Genomic DNA, 20483 nt, shown 5'->3' with positions numbered 1-20483 from the left:
AGAGGAGCACCTCGGCTCACTTTCATACCCCAGCCCTGGGCGACAGAGCCTCTCTAAGGATGGAAATCCTTCAGGTTTTCTCAAGTTCATCTTTTCCCTTGGGAAATTAGGCAAACTGGAGAAAGAGAGGAAGAAAACAAAACAAAACCAAAAAATAGGCTGGACCGGCATGGCTGCATGCAGATAAGTTCTAATCTAATTTTTGCAAAAGTGTCTGCGTAGACTATTGTCTTTTGATCTCTGTCCCCAGATTCTTGGTACAATAGTGTTTAGATAAGTGGTGCTGAAGGTCATGGGATGTTTACAGTATTCTGAAAAATTAATATGCTACTTATAGACGTTTTTAAACTGCTTCTCTGAACTAGCAACACGAGCTGAATTTTCGTCGGTGGGAAGTCCCGTTGAGTTAAATTCTATCTCCACCCAGAGAGATGGCAATGGGCCAGTAGCTAAGTCTACACCTTCGCATCCCTTATTTTACTTACTTACTTATTTATATTTATAACCTTCCTTTGTTAGTTTTACAAGTAACTTAAGGCGGCAAACCTGTACAACACAACGTCCTGTTCCTATAGCTTCCCCACAACAACAACCCTGTGACATTGTTGGGCTGAGAAAGAATGACTGGTACAAAGTCACCCAGCCAACTTTCATGCCTAAGACAGAACTAGAATTCACAATCACCTGATGATTGGTCTACAGTCACCCAGTCGAGAGGCTGCCCCAAAGAAGAGGGTGGTCAACTTATTTTCCAAAGCACCAGAGGGCTGAACAAGAAGTAATGGATGGAAACTAATCAAGGAGAGAAGCAACCTCGGATTAAGGAGAAACTTCCTGCTTCTCTTTCATAATGAACCAGAGCCTTTAAAAGGATTCTTCACATGTTCTACCGACTAGGGGGATTGAACCTTTTGCACAATATTTCACAAGTTATGAATTTAGGAAACAACATGGTAAAAGGAAGTATTTTGTATAACCGATGTCTATTTTTAGTGGAACAACATTGAGCAATTGAGGATTTTGTGGTGTCATGCTCATTTCTGTGCTAGTGGTCACATCTAGGTGGACATAATAATAAGAAATAAATAAGATCAATAAATAAGACATCTGGGTTTTCTTACCTATAGAATTATATTTTAATCTGATCTATAACTTCGAGTATTGACTGATTCTGCTGATGGTTTATAGTTTTGTCAATTATTTGTATCATGTTAATCAAATATATTCAGTTTTATATTCAAGCTTAATAGGGATGAGAAGTTGGTTTGAGAAAGGCTACAATATACAGGTAGTCCTTAACTTACAACCATTCATTTAATGATGGTTACAATGGCACTGAATAAAGCGGTGTATAACCAGTCCTTACATTTGCAAGCATCACAGTAGCATCCCCGTGGTCACATAATTAAAATTCAAGGACTTGGCAGTCAGTATGCATTTGAAAAGGTTGTAGCATCCCAAGGTCATGTGATCATCATTTGCAACCTTCTCTATCGTAATAGAAATAGCACTTTATAGTGATTTTACAGCCCTCTCTAAGCGGTTTTACAGAGTCAGCCTCTTGCCCCCAACAATCGGGGTTCTCATTTTACCTACCTCGGAAGGATGGAAGGCTGAGTCAATCTTGAGCCTGGTGAGATTCGACCTGCAAAATTGCAGGCAGCCGGCAGTCAGCAGAAGTAGCCTGCAGTACTGCACTCTGACCACTGCACCACCGTGGCTCATTTGGGTTGGGCTAGGGGGGTCAATTTATTTTCCAAAGCACCAGAAAGCAGAAGCAATGGATGGAAGCTAATCAAGCAGAGAAGCAACCTGGAATTCAGGAGGAACTTCTTAACAGTGAGAACAATTAACCAGTGGAAGGACTTGCCTTCAGAAATTGTGGGTGCTTCCATCCCTGGAGTTTTTAAAGAAGAGACTGGACAGCCATTTGTCTGAAATGGTATAGGGTCTTCTGCCTGAGCTGGACTAGAAGACCTCCAAGGTCCCTTCCTACTCCTACTCCTACTCCTACTCTACTCTACTCTACGACTACCTATATTGTATAAAATCATCAGTTCTTCCTGACATATATGACTGTCCATGCTAGATATCAGTTGCTTGTGACCATCATTGCTTAATAACCACACTTAACAATTTCTCATTTTCTCACATTTAATATTTAAGGGTGAGTTATTTGAGACTTCTTTCTACAAAATACATTTTCTACTTTTTTTTTCAATTCGTAGAAAATGCAACATTTCCCTTAAGCGGAGTTTCAAATCCTGCTGGCCATATGGACATCTGAAAACAATATTATCTTTCTGCAATATTTTTGCAGTCAGCTTCTCATTATATGTCTGTGCATTATGGGTTTCTTTTTCCCCTACCCAGCTGGTGTTTTTGGTCTTAATAAGTCCTTCTGTCTTTTTGGGCTAGCTGTGTTCTTCAATGGGATACACGAACGGAAGAATAATAAGAGGAGACGCCCATATTTGCAGATGTTTCGAACCGAGAAAAACCTGGAGGTGGAACTTCCGATGGCCAAATCAACCTTATGATCCTGTTTCTACACAGTTGCTTATCATTGCTCACATGTACCCATTGGTGTGCACTGCGTCACTTCCCTCTGTGCACAAATGATGAAGTTTTGTGGTTGGATTGAACATCCTTCTGGAGCGTTTCCTTTTTAGGCATGACCAGCTGAGCACATTACATGAACTGGCAGCAGAAATCAGGAGGCCCAGGCTTTGAATTGCACATCAAAAGATATGATGATCAGGTTTGGCTTCCTTAGATCATGCCTTCTGGGACACAGTTCAGGTTGTCATCCAAACTGATTCACTCATCAAGTCTTGGGTTGCATTGCCTTTTTAAAAAAATTAAGTTCCTCTCAACTGCAGGTAGTCCTTGACTTACAACTGTTAGTCACATTTCAAAGTTACAATGGCACTTGACAAAAAAAAAAGTGACTTGGGACCGTTTTTCACATTTATGACCATTGATTGCAGCATCCCCGTGGTCGTGGGATAGAAATTCAGATGCTGGACTGGGTTTCAAAAACCAGGCCCATTTAATTGCTTGTTTGATTTTGAAGCTATCAAGGCAATTATTGCAAAAGGGAAGTGTTTGATTCCAAACGGAAGCCTTCGATAACAAAAGATATTGGCTGCAAAGGCAAAACGTTGGCCACAAAACGGTTCGATGCCAAGCACAAGAGTACTGGATACAAAACAAAAATATTGGATGCAAAATAAATGACATGCATCAATGTAGAGTCCCGCTGTTGATCTGTTTAGCCTTAAAATTCAGGGTTAAATTGTGCTGATTTAAAGGATGGTCCTTTCCTTGGCTTACAGGCCATCCTCGACTTACAACAGTCCATTTAGTGACCATTCAAAGTTATAATGGCACTGGAAAAAATGGGATGTAGGACCATTTTTCACACTTATGACCATTTCAGCATCATGTGATCAAAATTCAGATGCTTGGGAACTGGCTCATATTTATGACGGTTGCATGCGACCTTCTGATAACCAAAATCAATGAGGAAGCCCAGATTCACTTAACAACCGGGTTACTAACATATCAACGGCAGGGATTCATTTAACAACGGAGGCCAGAAAGGTAGTACAATGGGACACTTAACAAATGTCTCACTTAACAACAGAAATGTTGGGTTCAATTGTAGTTGTAAGGCGAGGACTACCTGGACATCCCTGTAGTTTTCTTGGCAACTGTACTGAAGTGGTTTGTCACTGCCTTCTTGCGGTGCAAGTAGTCCTTGACTTACAACCGCAGCTGAGCCCAATATTTCCATTGGTAAGTGAGACAGTTGTTAAGCTGAGTTTTGCCCCATTTTACGACCATTCTTGTGACCATTGTTAAGTGAATCACTGCCATTATTAACCTAGTAACACGGTTGTTAAGTGAATCTGGCTTCCGCCTTGACTTTGCTTGTGAGAAGGTCGCAAAAGGAGATCCCGGGATCCCGGGGACACTGCAACCGTCATAAAACGCTCATTTCTGGTGGAGTTTGGGGGAGAGGAAGAAAGACTTTTGCTGCTTCTGCTGCTTTCCTTGCATGAAGCCAAAAGTCTCTCTCTACCCCCACCCCACAACCTGGAGACAGTATCCTGCAATCCCAAATAAAGAATGATTGATCGGTAGGAAGACGGGGTGGGGAATTTTCCTGCAGGCTTTTTCGGGGGGATCTTCCCAGGGTCTCTGGTCCATGGGATTTAAAATTATGAGTTTGGTGGTCCCTGAGGTCCAAAAGGTTGGTGACCCCTGACCTGGATGATTGAGAATCTCCACGGAGACTTGTGGGGAATGAAAATGTGCCTCCAACAAGATTAGCGAAAATGTATCCAAACCGATCGGCGGAACGCTGGAGATGCAAGCATAAACAAGGAACATTCTTTCACATGTGGTGGACGTGCACAGAAACTAGGAAATATTGGACTAAAGTAAAGAAATGGCTTGAGGAAATGACGAAACAAAGAACTGAGCTGAAACCCGAATTATTTTTACTAGGCATAATAAAAGGCAAGTGAAGTAAGAAAACTCAATATATCATACTCCACATAATAACGGCGGCTAGGTTCATCTTTGCACAAAATTGGAAACCGGACAACATTCCCACAGAAGGGATGATGATAAAAAAAGGTGCTTGAATGTGCAGAGATGGACAGACTAACGATGGAATTAAAAGATAAGGGAGAAACAGAATATGACATGATTTGGGACACATGGTATGAGTGGTTAGAGAATAGATGTAAAGACTACAGATAAAGGTTACTTAAGAGCGATAGGAATTATATGCAGTATATGTAGATATTTGTGAAAAAGCAAAATATAGATGTAAGAATATTATTATAAGAATAGAATATAAGAGGAAAGGAAGGAAAATGAAAATACTCATATGTAACTATGAGTGATACCGATACTGAACCGCTGTAAAGATTGAAAATGTGGTGTAAATGTTGGAAAATGTGCAATAAAAATTAATAATAATAATAATAATAATAATAATAATAATAATAGAAAATAGAAATAACAATTTGGGATCAAGGAATAAGGGACACTTAAGACCACTCCTTAGTTCAAAGATGCTGCTTTAAAAAAAAAAAAATCTGAGGAATATAACCGACAGACTCAGTGGAATGTATTTGTACCAGCAATTGTATTATTAGTAAGCAAAAATTCCTTTCCTGAGCCTCAAGCGGGTTTAAAGCGGCTTAGATGCAAGAAATTTAGATTTATTGAGAGCAGACATGTCCTGAAACAAACCAATATATCGAGAGAGAGAGAGAGAGAGAGAGAGAGATGCTTTATCCTAACAAACAGAAAAAAAAAAAACAAGACTTTTCAAGATTTTCAAGATTGGCCTCCCTTCCGATTTCCCATTCCAATCCTTCCTTGCCAAAAGGAATTAGGTGTTCTCAAAACAGTTGCTGCTTGTTCTGTGAGGTAGCCTAAGCTCCCCCTTGCAAACTTAATTTAACAAGATGGCAAGTTGCTGGGTCATAAATATTTACTACATCCCTTTGTGAACAAGCTAATGGAAAGAAAGTGGATTCTGGCGCAGCCATCAGTAAAATTCTTCCCCCCCTTCTCCAAATTGGGCAAATATTACTACAATACATTATTTTGACTATCTTTTAATGTTCCCCGAGAGAATCTAATATTCCCAGCAATTGGTCCATTCCATCTCCTCCTCAAAAAAAATATATATCCTTTTATCTTCTCTATTTTGAGTCAGATCTATAGTTGGAAAGCGAGTCATGGTTAAAAGGAGGGGAAGTAAAAGTACATCGACAATTGTACTCGATGTCTTTTGAACAAAAATACAACAACAACAAGATTGTCTGCATAAATGGTGTTTTTTTAAAAAAAATTCTACCCTATCTGAGATCTGGAGAGATTTGACTCACTTTGAAAGTCTTTGGTGGTTTTTTTTTTTTTTCCCCATTTCAATCTTACCCACCTAGATTCTAAAGTTTGGGGCAACTTGCAAAACACAACTCTTGAAAAGAAGTGTTTAATTGTTGGTTTAAATTGTTCTGCATTATTGTGTGGAGTCCTTGGTGCTTGGTGTTTTCTGGCAGACATTTCATTCCAAGAAACCAGTTATCAAGGACTCCACAATTCAAGCTATTCTCCGCTATTTGGTTGTTGTGTTTCGTACTTCTGGTTTTGGGTGCATGTGTGTGTATATGTGGGTGTGTTTTATTATAAACAGCTAAAGGAAGAGGATAGCAGGCAACGTAGAAAAAGTCAACAGATAAACACTAGATTTTTCAAAACTGGACTGAACTCTAAAGAGGCATGTCGGATTATCCAAACATCAATTGATTTAATAAATAATGGCTCAGAATCCTTAAATCATAAAGTTGGAAGAGTAAAATCTTTCACTGAAGCTGTCAAATCATTCCTGCTACTCAAAAAAAAAAAAAAATATCCCCAAAATATATTTTTCCCTTAAAAACATCCAGCCAAGAAACCCACCTCCCTCTTTCCACTGCCCAGTTTCTCTCAATCTTAAGCAGTTTTTCCCTAACGTTAATTAGATTAATCTGAAATCTGCCTTTTTGTACTTTAATTCCACAAATTGCACGCTGGGAAAGGTTGAAATCATATGAATCCAAAACTTCATATGAATCTTGGAGCCGGCTGAGTTGTAAAGCTTATAAATCATTTATTTTTATTTTTTAAAAAAACAATAATAGTAATAACATTAATTCCCAGAAATGGAAGGAGCAAGCGTCCTTCAAAAGCCTAGTTGGAAAGAAACAGAACTGAAAGAAACATCTCTGAAAGTGGGTGCTTTCCAACCACACACACACACACACACACACACACACACACACACAAAACAAATCATTTGAAATAGTAGTCCTCGACTTACGCCCAACATTTCTGTTGCTAAGTGAGGCAGTTGTTAAGTGGATTTGCCCCATTTTATGAACCCCCCCCTTCTTGCCACAGCTGTGAAGTGAATCAATCACTGCAGTTGCTATGTTAGTAACATGGTTGTTAAAACGAATCCGGCTTCCCCATGGACTTGGCTTGTCCGAAGGTCGCAAAAAGGGGACTCCATGGCAACCGTCATAAATATGAGTCAGTCGCCAAGCGCCTGAATTTTGTTCATGTGACCATTGGGGATGCCGCAATGGTTGTAAGTGTGAGAAACGGTCCCAAGTAGCCTTTTTTCAAAGCTGGTTAACTTTGAACGGCCGTTAAATGAACTCTTGTAAGTTGAGGACTGTATAAAGGGGTTTTTCCCCACCCTTTTATCATATAAGTACCATTTATCTAGGCCCATGCTAGAGACAAACCAGTGATGGGATTCAAAAAATTTTTTGCTGCCGGTTCTGTGGGCGTGGCTCGGTGGGCGTGGCAGGGGAAGGACACTGCAAAATCTCATTTGCTGGTTCTCCGGACTACTCAAAATTTCTGCTACTGGTTCTCCAGAACTGGTTAGAACCTGCTGAATGCCCACCTCTGAGACAGACCTTGATTTCCATCCTTGAGCAATAAAAGTACAATCCATAAAATAAAAAAAACCCACTCAAAACTGTGGCCTAACCACAAGAAATACTAGTAACCCTTTGAAGGCAAAGCTTATGCAGATGGTAGCAACCTTGTGCTTCTTTTAGAGAAATAAATGTGTCCTGATTATTGAGCGGGTAGCGCAAAGCAAAGCTGTGGAAATTTCAATGAAATGCGGCAAACCACCGGTTGGCTAGAGATTTTTTTTTTCCTTTCCTTTTGGTAGCAAAAATTCCCACTTAAAAAACCACCACTGGAAAATAATATTGTAAAAATAAAAATAGAATCAGCTGATTTTGACTCTTCCTTCCTTCCTTCCTTCCTTCCTTCCTTCCTTCCTTCCTTCCTTCCTTCCTTCCTTCCTTTCTGTCTCTCTCTTTCTGTCTGTCTCTTCCTCCATCGTTCTTTCTCTCTCTCTTTCTCCTTCTCTTTCTCCATCTCTCTCTCTTTCTCAGTCTCTCTCTCTCTTTCTCTCTGGGTGTCTCTGTCTCTCTTTATCCATCTCTCCCCCCCCATCTCTGAATTTGTCTCCCATTCTTTGTCTTTCTCTCTCTCTTTCTCCTTCTCTCTTTCTCCATCTCTTTCTCTCTTTCTCCGCCTCTCTTTCTCTCTCTCTCTGGCTGTCTCTGTCTCTCTCCATACCTCTCTCTCTCTCTCTCTCTCTCTCTCTCTCTCTCTCTCTCTGAATTTGTCTCTCATTCTTTGTCTCCCTCTTTCTCCTTCTCTCTGTCTCCATCTCTCTCTGAATTTGTCTCTCGTTCTTTTTCTCTCTCTCTCTTTCTCCATCTCTTGCTCTCTTTCTCCGCCTCTCTTTCTCTCTCCCTCTGGCTGTCTCTGTGTCCCTCCATACCTCTCTCTCTCCCTCTCTCTGAATTTGTTTCTTATTCTTTCTTTCTCTCTCTCTCTCTCTCTCTCTCTCTTTCTCCATCTCTCTCTTTCTCCGTCTCTCTCTCTCTCTTTCTCTCGCTCTGTCTGTCCGTCTGTCCCCCTCCCTCCCTCTGTCTGTCTGACTCTCTTTCATAAGGGGCATCAAGGGCAGAAAGAGACGGGGTTTTGCAAGACGCGGATCCTTCCCCGTCCGCCCTGCCTGACCCACGTCGCACACGAAGGCATTGGTCTCGCCTGCCCACCCCGGTGCTTTTTCTTTTTGCAAATCTGGGAAGTACCGCTCGCCTTCTCCATCGTCTCCCGGCCTCACAAAGGGGAAGAAGGGCCAGCGGTGTGTCAGACCGGAGAACCTCCCCCCCCCCCCGCAAAGACACTTTCTCCCGTTTTCCCCCCACACCCCGCCAGCGCCCACATCCTGAGTCATCCGCCTTATCCTTTGATATTCCCCCCACCTCCTTTTTTTTGGAGACTGTAATGCTACTTTTTCTGTCTCCGAGCCTCCCGATTGGCTGCGGGCAAGCCGTTCCTTTTTTCCTATTGGCTGGGTGAAGAAAGAGAAAGGGGGGGGGGGCGTCTCTCTCTCTCTCTCTCCTTCCCTTCGACGGGGAGGGCAGAGCGCGCCCAACCGTGCGGCGCATCGCGCCTATATAAAGGCGAGCCGGGCATCCTTGAGCATCAGCCAAGACCGGAGAACGTGTGAAGCGGAGATTCCCCGACGGGCGGAGAAAAGGTTGCAAGGCGCTGCTCCGAAAGGGGAGATCGACAAGCGAGAAAGCAAGCCAGCCAGCCAGCCAGGCGAGAGTGCAAGGCAAACAAACACACACGCGCACACACACACACATACACGCAGCGCTACGCACCGAAAGGCGTTTCTTGGACCTGGATGGCGTCTACGGGGGTCCAGCTGCTGGGCTTGACCCTGTCCGTGCTGGGCTGGGCAGGGGCGATCCTGGTGGCCGCCCTGCCCATGTGGCAAGTCTCGGCGTTCATCGAGGGTCACCTGGTGGTGGCGCAGACCACCTGGGAAGGCCTCTGGATGGCCTGCGTGGTGCAAAGCACGGGGCAGATGCAGTGCAAAGTCTTCGACTCCATCCTGGCGCTCAGCCCGCAGATCCAAGCCGGCCGGACTCTGATGGTCATCGGGGCGGTGCTGGGACTGGTGGCTTTGCTGGTGACGGTGGCCGGAGCTCAGTGCACCACCTGCTTGCGCGGGGCTAAAGTCAAGGACTGGATCGCGGGCATCGGAGGCGCCCTCTTCCTCGTCTGCGGCTTGCTGGTGCTGGTGCCTCCCTCCTGGTTCGCCAACACCATCATCAGCAACTTCTACGACCCCAACGTGGAGCCGTCCAAGAAGCGAGAGATGGGCGCCGCGCTCTACCTGGGCTGGGCGGCCGCCACGCTTCTCCTGCTGGGCGGCGCGCTCATCTGCGGGGCCTCGGCTTGGAAGGACGAGAGCGGCAGCTTCCCGGTCAAGTATTCGGCCCCACGACGCTCCGCCGCCCCGGTCTCCAACGGAGGAGGAGGAGGAGAGTACGACAAGAAGAACTACGTCTGAGGACAGGCGGCCCCCGGCAGCGCCAGGGATCGGTCCGCTTTAAGGGTTATTATTATATATATATATATTTTTAAAGACCACCATCCACCCGTCCCGGGGCCGAGGGGACGGCTGGGGAAACGTCCGAAGTCGCAGCCGGGAGAAGAGTTGGAGGAGAGGGAATGGTTGGTCCTCGGATGAAAGACCTTCTTCCTCGCTTTTGTGACTTTGGGGGGGTGGGTGGGTTGGAAACTATCTGGGGGAACAACAACAGCAACAACGACCAAGGAAAATTCCCACCCAAGACTGTCCCTTTGGCCTTGACAATTCTTCTTCGCGTGGACTTCGAATTGTACTAGCCCTCATTGAGTCCCTGCGGAGTCCCTTGCTTGGCTCTCTTCAGCTGGGAAGCTCCTGGGGTATTATTCCACCTCTCCCTTTGTAAAAGTTAGTTTTTAGATTATTCCTAAGTATTTTTTTTCAGGGGTTGGGGGGGATCCAAAAATCAGAGGACGTTGCTTGTCTGGGATGGAGGGGGAAAGGGGGGGATACTTATCTTGTAAATAGTAGATGTGATGTTGGGTTTTTTTTTTTTCAGTTTGGGGTGTATTCTGCCGAGATGATCAGAGGGAGTTGTGTTTTTTGAGTAATGTGAAGGTGTGAGAGGTGGGTACTTCTTCAGGGAGTCGTCAGCCCGCCCCAGTTTTTTTATGGGATTTTATCGGGGTGGGGATGTTCTCTTCTGTTTCTAAACTCCTCTTCTTTCCCTATCGCGACTTTTATTGTTATTTTCTTCCTTCTCTCCTTCTCTTCTCTCACCGGGTGAAACAACCCTTGAACAAAATTAGAAATGACTTGGCATTCAGAGCTGCCTATTTTAAATAGCAATTTCTTACTTCGTGGCCGTCATTAGACGGCCGTTTCTTTTACGGTTTCTCCTCTGAAGCAGGTTTTATTCCAAGAAAGAAAGAAAAAAAATATCTGTCTTTTTGGTTGGTCTTCACCAGGTCAATTTCAAAGTTTAAGGGGTTTGCCATCTGTCTGTGTTCCAATGCACTGCCTTGTTTTGAAATGATGTAATTATCATCCTTAATTTATGGGATAGATAACCTGATGAAATTTGGACTGGATGTTTTGTTTCCAAATAACCGTGTCAGTATTGACTTTTTATTTTTTATGCGCCAAATAAAAATCCACAGCGGGATTTTAAAACCCAGCAGAGAACGTTCTGTTTGTCAAAGTTTTTGATTCAGAATTTGCCTCACTTCTCTTTCCCTTTGTAAAACCATCATTTTTTAGTTCCCTTTGGTGGATTCAGAGCAGGGATCATTCTGGTACTGTATTTTTTTTAATTATTATTATTATTGTTTCACACTGTAACTTAAGGAAATTCCTCTTCATCAACAGTGTTCTCAAATCAAAGATCTTGGTATATATTCTATATAACTGCATATTTATAATATACAGTATATGAAATGATGACATGCCTCTTTTTTATGTGTTTAGTGTGGTTATCCGTAAAGAACATGACTTGTTCAGATAGCAAAAAAGAAAAAGAAAAAGTGAACAATATTTTTTCCTCAAGTCTCTTCCTGTTTTTGAAGTATGTATTTTCAATGTTATTTGCTGAACTTTTTTTTAAATGACTTAATTTATTCTTTTTAAAAGCCTTCCATCACTGTAAAGACTAAGACATTTAGCATGATTAACTGGGGAAGAAGAGATTGGCTAAAGACACAGCTGTGAATTGCCAGATAGTGAGGGGAGTGGGAGATATTTTCTTAACCCACCAATGTCTCTTTCCAGATGTTTCCAGCCTGGAGCTAAAAGTATTGGTTTGGTTTCCAAGTTTGCATGGTTGCACAAAGCCATAAGCTCAAACCAGTGAGGAAAAAGCGTAGGATTAACATTTAGCTTTGAATAACTACGGGAAACATATTAGTTCTTCCTTTGCAGAAATAATTGTTCTTGTGCATTTCTGCTCTCTATTCCTCTCTGGGTCTTGCAGTTCCCTTCTTTTAATTAGACAGCCTATTACAGCAAAATATTATCACATCCGAGCACCTTAAAGATTGCTGGTAGTCTTTGACGTACTTCCACAATGGAGCCCAACATTTCAGTTGTTAAATGAGACATTTGCGAAGTGAATTTTGCCCTTTACGACCTTCCTTGCCTTGGTGGTTAAGTGAACCACTGCCGTTGACTAGTCACACGGTCGTTAAGTGAATCTGGCTTCCCCGTGGACTTTGCTGGTCAGGAGGATGCAAAAGGGAACACTGCAACTGTTGTAAGTGTGAACCGGTTGCCAAGCGTCTGAATTTTGATTAGCATGGGACCGCTGCAACGGTCAAAACTGTGAAAAACGGTCATCAGTCACTTTTTGCAGTGCTGTTGTAACTTGGAACGGTCACTAAATGAACCGTTGTAAATTGAGGACTAGCTGTACAGATAATCTTCGGCTCAGCACCACGATTGAGACCCCAGAATTTTGTATCTAAGCAAGGCAGTTGTTAAAATGAATCGGGGCCAACTTTACAAACTTTTCTTCTTTTTTTCGCCCTGGCGATAAAGCAAATTGTTGTTAAGCGAATCATGTGGTCGCTAAGCAGATCTGGCTTCTCCCAAAGACTTTGCTTATCGGAAGCCAGTTGGGAAAGTCACATGACCGTGGAAGGTTGCAATTGTCCCGAATAAATGCCGATTGCGCAAGGCCTAGATTTTGAGCCTGTGATCCTGGAGATGCTACGACGGTCAGAAATGCAAGGACCAGTTGTCACTCTTTTCCAGCGGCATTTGAATGGTTGCTATACTAGGGGTTGTAAGTCCTGCAATGTTTGCAGGAGCTGGTGTTTGTAGGAACGTGGCTAAACCTTTCCTGCGGCATCAAATTTTTGAATACAGATAAAAATCAAGATCAGACCCTCAGAGGTCAGGCAAAGCAAGATACAATCCCCAACGCCACCACGGTTTGTTAAACTTGGTTCCATTGGTCTGCATCATCACCAGGGCAACGTAGACTGAGATGCAGAAAACGACAATATCCAAGCTGGTGATGGCGATCGGGAATCTTCAGATAGAGAGAAGGAACAAGGAAGGAAATGAGTGGTTTGGCAAAACTGCCTACACAGGAGTCCCAGAAATAGTAAATGGGATGATGGAGTTGAGAGCTAGGTTGCCTTTAGTTGGATCTGAGAACCTCAAGGTACTAAATCTGTCTTGGCTGGAAGCCGAGTAGAGAGCACAGGGCTGAGTGCGGAAAATGGTTTGCATTGGTGCAAAGCAGCAACAGGTTAAAAAAAGAGAAAGAAAATAACCAAAGTTTTATAAAGCAGGACAACTGGATAAAAGTCCAGAAAACACACTAACCTTCTATTAGTACGATCTCTGTGGATTAAGACAGGGTGTGTTTGGGGATCTCAAGAAGTTACTGTTCCTATCTCAAGCCCTGTTGGAACAAACTTATAACTCAGAATAACCTTCAACATTCAATTGGGAGTATATAACCCCAGGCTAGAATATTTGGAACCGAAGCAGGTGAGTTAAGGCTGGAAATCTTTGGGGAAGTGGGATCCAGGTTGTTTTCGACATAGCGAAAAGAGGAAGAAAAAGGACAAGGATGAAAGAGAGAGGAAAGAAAGCGTACATGGACAAATTGAACAAGATTGTGTTTTGAAAGAAGCTTGTTAGGTTAAGGAGACATCAACCTTTCCAAATTGGTGCTATCTATAGGCGTTGCTTATCACTCTGAGCTCATCTGGAAGGTGTCAGTAAGGGAAGGTTGTATTTCGAACCTACTGTGATGAAAAGCAAAGTTTTATTTATTTGTTGCGCCTTTATTATATTTACAAATAAGTCAAGGTGGCGGACGTATCCAACAGACCTTCCTCCTCCTATTTTCTCCACCACAACCACCCTGTGAGGCGAGTTGATTAACAGAGTGACTGGCCCAAAGTCACCCAGTTGGCTTTCAGGCCTGAGGTGGAACTAGAACTCACAGCCTCCCGGGGGATTGGCCCAAAAGTCACTCAGCTGGCTTTCACGCCTAAGGTGAGACTTGAACTCACGGTCCCCTGCTTTCTAGCCAGGTACCTTAACTACTCTAGAATGCCAAAGCTGTGTTCTGGCACCGGGACTTGAGGGGAGGGACCAAGAGAAAATCGCAGTCCTCAATTTACAATTTTCTCCTGCTGCCCCTCAAGTCCCAATGCCAGAACACAGCTTTGAGATTCTGGGATTGGTCTAGTGGTTAAGGCACCAGACCTAGAAGTTCTAGTTCTGTCTTATGCATGAAAACTGGCAGGGTGACTTTGGGCCAATCGCCAGGAGAGGGTGAGTTCTAGTTCCCACTTTAGGCCGGAGAGCTAGCTGGGTGACTTTGGGCCAGTCCCTCTCTCTCTCAGCCCAAACCATCTCTACCCCTCTCCACTCCCTACTACACACACTCTCTCTCTCTCTCTCACACACACATTATACCCTTCTGTGAAGTAGCGGAAGATGGTGATTACATAGTGATTTTCTAGCCACACAAGGGGTCTGATCAGATACTTGTTCTATCAGAAGAGGTATCTTGTATGGGAGTTAAATGCATTTACAAGTGAGGGCTTGATGGAGGTTATTTACTTATTTATGGCAACAAAAGCTTTTTTCAGGAAAGAAATACACTCAAAGCCCAACTTGCAGCAATCCTGACAAGAGTCTTCGTGTGAGGAACCAGCCCAGTTTGAGGCTTGAATGGCCTACAACATGCTTTCCGTCCATCTAGTTCAAGGCTTGACTTCCCATTTGGAAGTTGCTTTTAAACTTCCAAATGGGAAGTTTTTGTTTTTAAAACAAAAACAGATTTCATGAATGAAGGTGGATCTACGTGTCCCAGGATAAATTAATTGTAGGATCCAATCTGAGTCGGTCACTGGAACTAAAAGTTTTGTCTTCCGAGCTTTCGTAGCCCATCCTCAGGGAACTTGTCTCTAAGATGGACCCCAACACAGATTGGACCCTGCAAAAATAGATTTATTTTTAGAGTTAATCGCAATTCCTTGCTTTCACTCTCGTGACAGGCGGTTTCCGTCTCTAAGCTGACCTAGGGGGTTTTCTTACAGGTTATTTTCAGTTGCTTTTCCTTTTCAATCAAGCATTCAATAATTAAGGGTTAAGTTAACCATGAAAGGGTTTAACTGTACCCTCCAGATAGCCTAGCAAATCCAGCTCAAACCTGCCTGTTCTATGACCAGGAAATGCAGCAGTCACCAGGCAAAGGAAAAAGGAAATTGTAGGTCATTTTTTTCAACAGAATGTTTAGGACAGCATTTCCCCTTCCGTTATATCGTAATGCTGATGTATTTGCCATTCCTCAACTGGGGGCCCTTTGTTTTCCTAGAATACAGCAATGTAAAGAATTGGATGGGGAGTTTTCCATATCACCTAACAGGAATCAAAGGAACTTGTAATGCTACGATAAGCACGTCTATCCATAGGATAATATAGGCTGGCTTTTCAAGGCAATTATGACCCAGATTTTAGCAGACTGTGGCCCTTTCTGAAGATGTCCAAAGAATTGAGTGGCATCAAATTGTTGTTGACTCTTAGTGAGCACATAGATTTTCACCCTTATTTTATACTGATGTATAGGAAGGAAGGAAGGAAGGAAGGAAGGAAGGAAGGAAGGAAGGAAGGAAGGAAGGAAGGAAGGAAGGAAGGAAGGAAAAATGAAAGAAGGAAGGAAGGAAGGAAGGAAGGAAGGAAGGAAGGAAGGAAGGAAGGAAGGAAGGAAAATAACATAGAGACAGAAAGACAGACAGACAGAAAGAAAAAGATGGGAAGGAAGAAGTCAGAGAGAACAAAAGAAAGAAAGAGAGGGAGAGAGAGACAGAAATAAAGAAGAAAGAAAGGAGATGGGAAGGGAAGAGAAGAAGAAGAAGTGAAAGAAAGAAGAACAGAGAGAGAGAAAGAGGGAAAGAAAGAAAGATAGATAGAGACAGATAGACAGACAGAAGAAAGAAAGGAGATGGGAAGGGAAGAGAAGGAGAAGTCAGAGAGAAAGAACAGAAAGAAAGAAAGACAAAGACAGACAGAAAGAAAGAAGAAAGAAAGAAAGGAGATGGGAAGGCAAGATAGGAGAAGCAAGAAAAAGAAAGAGGAACAGACACAGAGAGAAAGAGGGATTGAAAGAGGGGAGAAAGAGGGGGAAAGAAAGAAAGAAAGAGAGAGAGAGAGAAAGAAAGAAAGAAAGAAAGAAAGAAAGAAAGAAAGAAAGAAAGAAAGAAAGAAAGAAAGAAAGGCATTAAAAGCAGTTTCAATTCTGAGTTTTCTGACTCATAAAAGCAGACAAAGCCTCAAGGGCTCAGAGCTGATTTGAACAGCCGTTTCCCTCCCCCAGATATGACAGGAAAAGCTTTTATTTAAACCTGAATTTCCTCCCCGCCCTGCCCATCTCAAGGGTCACAAGGGCTCTCAGGGGAATACAAGGAGAAAGTGTGGATTGCAAATAAGGTTTCCCCCCAAATGCCAGGGGATAATAATGCAAACCCTGGGTTGATTTATTGCCAGACTCTCCGTGAACGGGCCTAACAAGGGTTGGGTAGCCAAGCAATCTCAAAAGCTTCCCAGTTACCATGGGGACATTTATCTCTTTTTCCCCCACCTCACCTCCTCCAATGTGCTGGCTGAAATCGCCCTGCATTGTAATTAAAGATTTGACTAAAGAACCGGAGAGGCGAGGCAGAGTCTAACTATGGGGTTGATGAGTATTATAAGCCTGCTTTGAAGATCCTTTGTTGGGATCCAGTGGCCTTCAGGACAGAAATGCTGTGATTATAAAGAAACGCCCTGAATTTGTTTGTCAAACAGAAATAGACCGTTTACATTCAGACCTCTGGGATTCTGGAATGGAGGAGAGAACCGGCCTAGGAATAACGAAGGACTTTCTGATGGTTGACACCCATTGACCTGTGGAACGGCCTGCCTCCAGAAGTCGCGGGCGCGCCATCACCGGAGGTTTTCGAGAGGAGATTGGACAGCCATTGGTCTGGAACGGCATAGAGTCTCCTGCTTGAGCAGGGTAGCGGGTTGGACTAGACGTCCTCTCAGGTCCCCTTGCAATTCTCTTATTCTGCTTCTAGGTTAGAAGCGCCGTTCGCCCCTATCCCAAAGGCTTACAAAAAAAATGTCACTTTATTGAGCCTCATCCTTAGCATACTTTGATTGTGATGCCTTTTTGTTTGAGGGTTTCGATTCAAAGGAAAACAAGGTTTTAAACAATAAAGTAGGGTAGAGAGCTTGTGAAGCCTGTGTGTGTGTGTGTGTGTGTGTGTGTGTGTGTGCGTGTGCATCTGCTGGCCTCACACTGAACACTACAGAAATCAAAGCTTCATTTCCAGCCTTTCAGTCAACCCAGATGGATCTCAAAGTGAGAGCCCAAGTGAGGTCGGATCCATTGAAATATTATGGAAAGGAGACCACAAGGAAATCCCAGGACTCAGGGCTAGACTGGAAAGGAAAAGACAATCTCTGAAGGGAACGGCACAGTAATTCCATAATATTGCCCCCCAAAACACGGGGACAGAATCGCGAAGGCACCATAAGCTCAACACATGTTGGTTTATTTCGTTGCCTTCAAACACCACCCGGATTCACACCGCAGCGACATTTGGCTGTTCTATTTTAAAAGCCAGGTTGGTCTAATCAGGTTAAGGAATCAGGTTAGAAAGCTGGAGACTGTGAATTCTAGTCCTGTCTTAACCATGAAAGCCAAATAGGTGATTTTGGGCCGGACACCAGGATACAGTGAGTTCTAGCGCTATTTAAGGCAGGAAAGCTGGCTGGGTGACTTAGGGCTAATCACTAGGAGACTTGGGAGTTCTAGTTCTGCCTTCGTCATGATTTTGGGCTAATCGCCAGGAGAGTGTGAGTTCTAATCCCGCTTTAAATTATCAAGAGCAGATGGGCGACTTTGGGCCAATCACCAGGAAACCGGGATTTCTAGCCCCACCTTAGCCATGAAAACCAGCTGGGTGACTTTGGGCCAATCGCCAGGAGAGTGTGAGTTCTAGTCCTGTCTCAGCCATGAAAGCTAGCTGGGTGGCTTTGGGCCGGTCCTTCTCTTTCAGCCCAATCCATCTCACAAGGGCCGTCGTAGAGAAAATAGGAGAGGGAAGGTGTGTGGGATATGTTCGCCGGCTTGAGCTATTTGTAAAAAAAATAATAAAAGCAGGATACAAATAAATAAATATTAAAAGCGTGAGGGGCCTAAAATGAAGGTAGGAACAGCTTGAGCACGCTAGAGTTTGGGCAGGCCCCATCTTGGCTGATACTTCCAAGGAAATCATCGCAGGAAATCTGGCAAGAAGGAATCGCTTATCTCCTTTGGCAAGGCTTTTATCTTATTCCCCCCCTCATCCTTGCCTTCTGTTTGGAGATAAGGGCATAAAAGACTGTTATCATTGTCCCCCATAATAGGCTATTGAGCTGATAGGGAAGGGCAAAGGGTTTTCCTGGCTCACGCAGCAGATATCCTTTTCCAAATTTTAAAAGAAAGTACGAAAAGAAAAGAAAGAAAAAAAAAGACGTGGCTTGAGCAGAGTTACAGCCAACAGGTAGGTCATCAACTTTTTAAAAGAGTTTTCCAGCAAGACCGTTGGTAAATGGTTGGAAGAATTATCCTTCTGGGTTCAGTTCCAAGTGGGGAAAAGGACGCTGGAAACACGGAGGCTGTTTGGAAAAGTGGTTTATTGACTTTGCTTGTCAGAAGGTCCCAAAAGGTGATCAAGTGTCTCTGGGATGCCGCAACCATCATAAATAAGAGTCAGTTGCGAAGCACCTGGATTTTGATCACATGGCCATGGGGATGCTACCATAGACATATGCGTGGAAAATGGTCATAGGTCACATTTTTTCATGGCCTTTGTAACTTTAAATGGTCACTAAATGAACTGTTGTTGAGGACTTCCTATATTTAGAACGTCACAAAAATCCAGCTGGATTAGGTAAGAGTCCCATCGGATCCAAGGTTGGGTTTCCACCTGTCATGCCCCTGTTGGAGTCTGAGTCTGAGGGAGGAGATGGAACAGCTGACAAGGAGTGGGAGTGTGGCTCTGGTGGTTGTGGAGGAAACTGGGGAAGGGCACAGGCCGGGTGGGCGTTCAGAGGAAGACCCAGGCCCATCCCCTCTTCATCCTAGGGCATGCAGGGAGGAGCGGATAAGGGAGAAACGTGAGTTGCATGGTCTACGGGGGAGGAAGGGGCCCTGATCCCCTTCATGGGCTGCAGCTGGGAGGACTGGTTAAAAGGATAAACTGCGTATGGCAAAGGTGCTGGAAGCAAAGCATGGATTTTTGTCGGAGCTTATCTATGTTTTGGCTTCCTCTCAACTGTGATTGCTGCATTATCTGGTAGAAGTCTGCAATTAATCATCCTTGCCTGCTGTAGTAATTCCTTCGGTGTGGTGTGTTGGGTTTTTTTTATTTCAAATTAACTTTACTTTGGGTGAGGACTGCATTTACTCCCTCCATAAACTGTTTTCTTTAAGAGTTTGATATCCTGCGGAAGATAATTGGACATTGGGGCCACATTGGAGGCATTAAAGGGACTTTCTTCTATTTTTGTGACTTGGTTATTTTTGTGTCACACCTCGGGTCATCACACCCCCAGGGCTGATCTGAAACCGCTAGGAAGCCCTGGAGAGTAAATGCTCAAGTCCCAAAGGTGCTTTTTCCAAAGGACAGCTGGACTTCTTCTTCTTTTTCTGGGGGAAACATTTCACTTCTCATCCCAAAAGCTGCTTTGGTTTATGAAAAAGCTTCTTGGATGAGGAACGAAACATTTTCAGAGGAAACCCCCCCCAAAAGTCCAGTTACTTTTGGGAAGAAACCGGGACGATTGAGAATCTCCACAGGCAAAAATGCTGAAGGGTTGCCAGATTGCATCAAGCCACGGTGTGGGTTAGGCTTAATGGCGTGGGAACTCACATGATAGGGTTTCCACACCCAGGCTTCGGTTAATATACGCAGGAACCCAGCAAACGTGGAGGTAATAAGCCATTGTTAAGAGGGAAACAGAGCAGCAACATGTCAATAGCAGGCCAAGTTGAAGGGAAGATTATAATGCAGCTTGAGAAACAAGTCACAATTGTTTCCGAGGAAGACACACGCACTAAATCAAACGTGGCTCTTTGTCCTAGAAAGGACCAGTTCTTCGCTCTGGCTCAACCAACTTTTTTTGAAATCTGCTTCGGTGTGTTTAAAGGAAAGGCAACCGAAAGAAGTTGGCCTCCACTCCTCTGAATCAGGCTGCGTTCTCACAACAAACCAGATAAATATCGTCTTACTTTACCCTCTTTAAGCAAGAGGGTTAGCTGTTGCTGTTTCTGATTTATCACCAGGTCTTGAAAACAGAGAGAGAGGGAGAACAATGCAAATACGGCCCCATTCAAGCTACCAAAGACACACGTTTTCCAGAACTGGACATTGTGCTCCTTGGCTACCAGCTGAAATCTGTACGCTCCCAAGAATGTCACCTTTAAGCTTTTTAACAG

The 20483-nt window shown here is 43.7% G+C and overlaps 1 protein-coding gene across 1 annotated transcript; it reads left to right on the top strand.

Moving 5' to 3' along the window:
* The first annotated feature begins 8999 nt into the window (after positions 1-8999).
* On the top strand, positions 9000-11434 carry CLDN5 (claudin 5). The gene has a single exon (XM_026716248.2). It carries the CDS (start codon positions 9305-9307, stop codon positions 9974-9976), a length of 672 nt encoding a protein of 223 aa, XP_026572033.1. The 5' UTR covers positions 9000-9304; the 3' UTR covers positions 9977-11434.
* The last annotated feature ends 9049 nt before the right edge of the window (positions 11435-20483 follow it).

Source organism: Pseudonaja textilis, chromosome 15, assembly GCF_049901715.1.
Source record: "Pseudonaja textilis isolate UNSWEBS1 chromosome 15, rPseTex1.2, whole genome shotgun sequence".
Taxonomy (NCBI): Eukaryota; Metazoa; Chordata; class Lepidosauria; order Squamata; family Elapidae; genus Pseudonaja; species Pseudonaja textilis.
The sequence above is the reverse complement of the archived record's forward strand: the minus strand, read 5'-3'. Positions and strand labels throughout refer to the sequence as shown.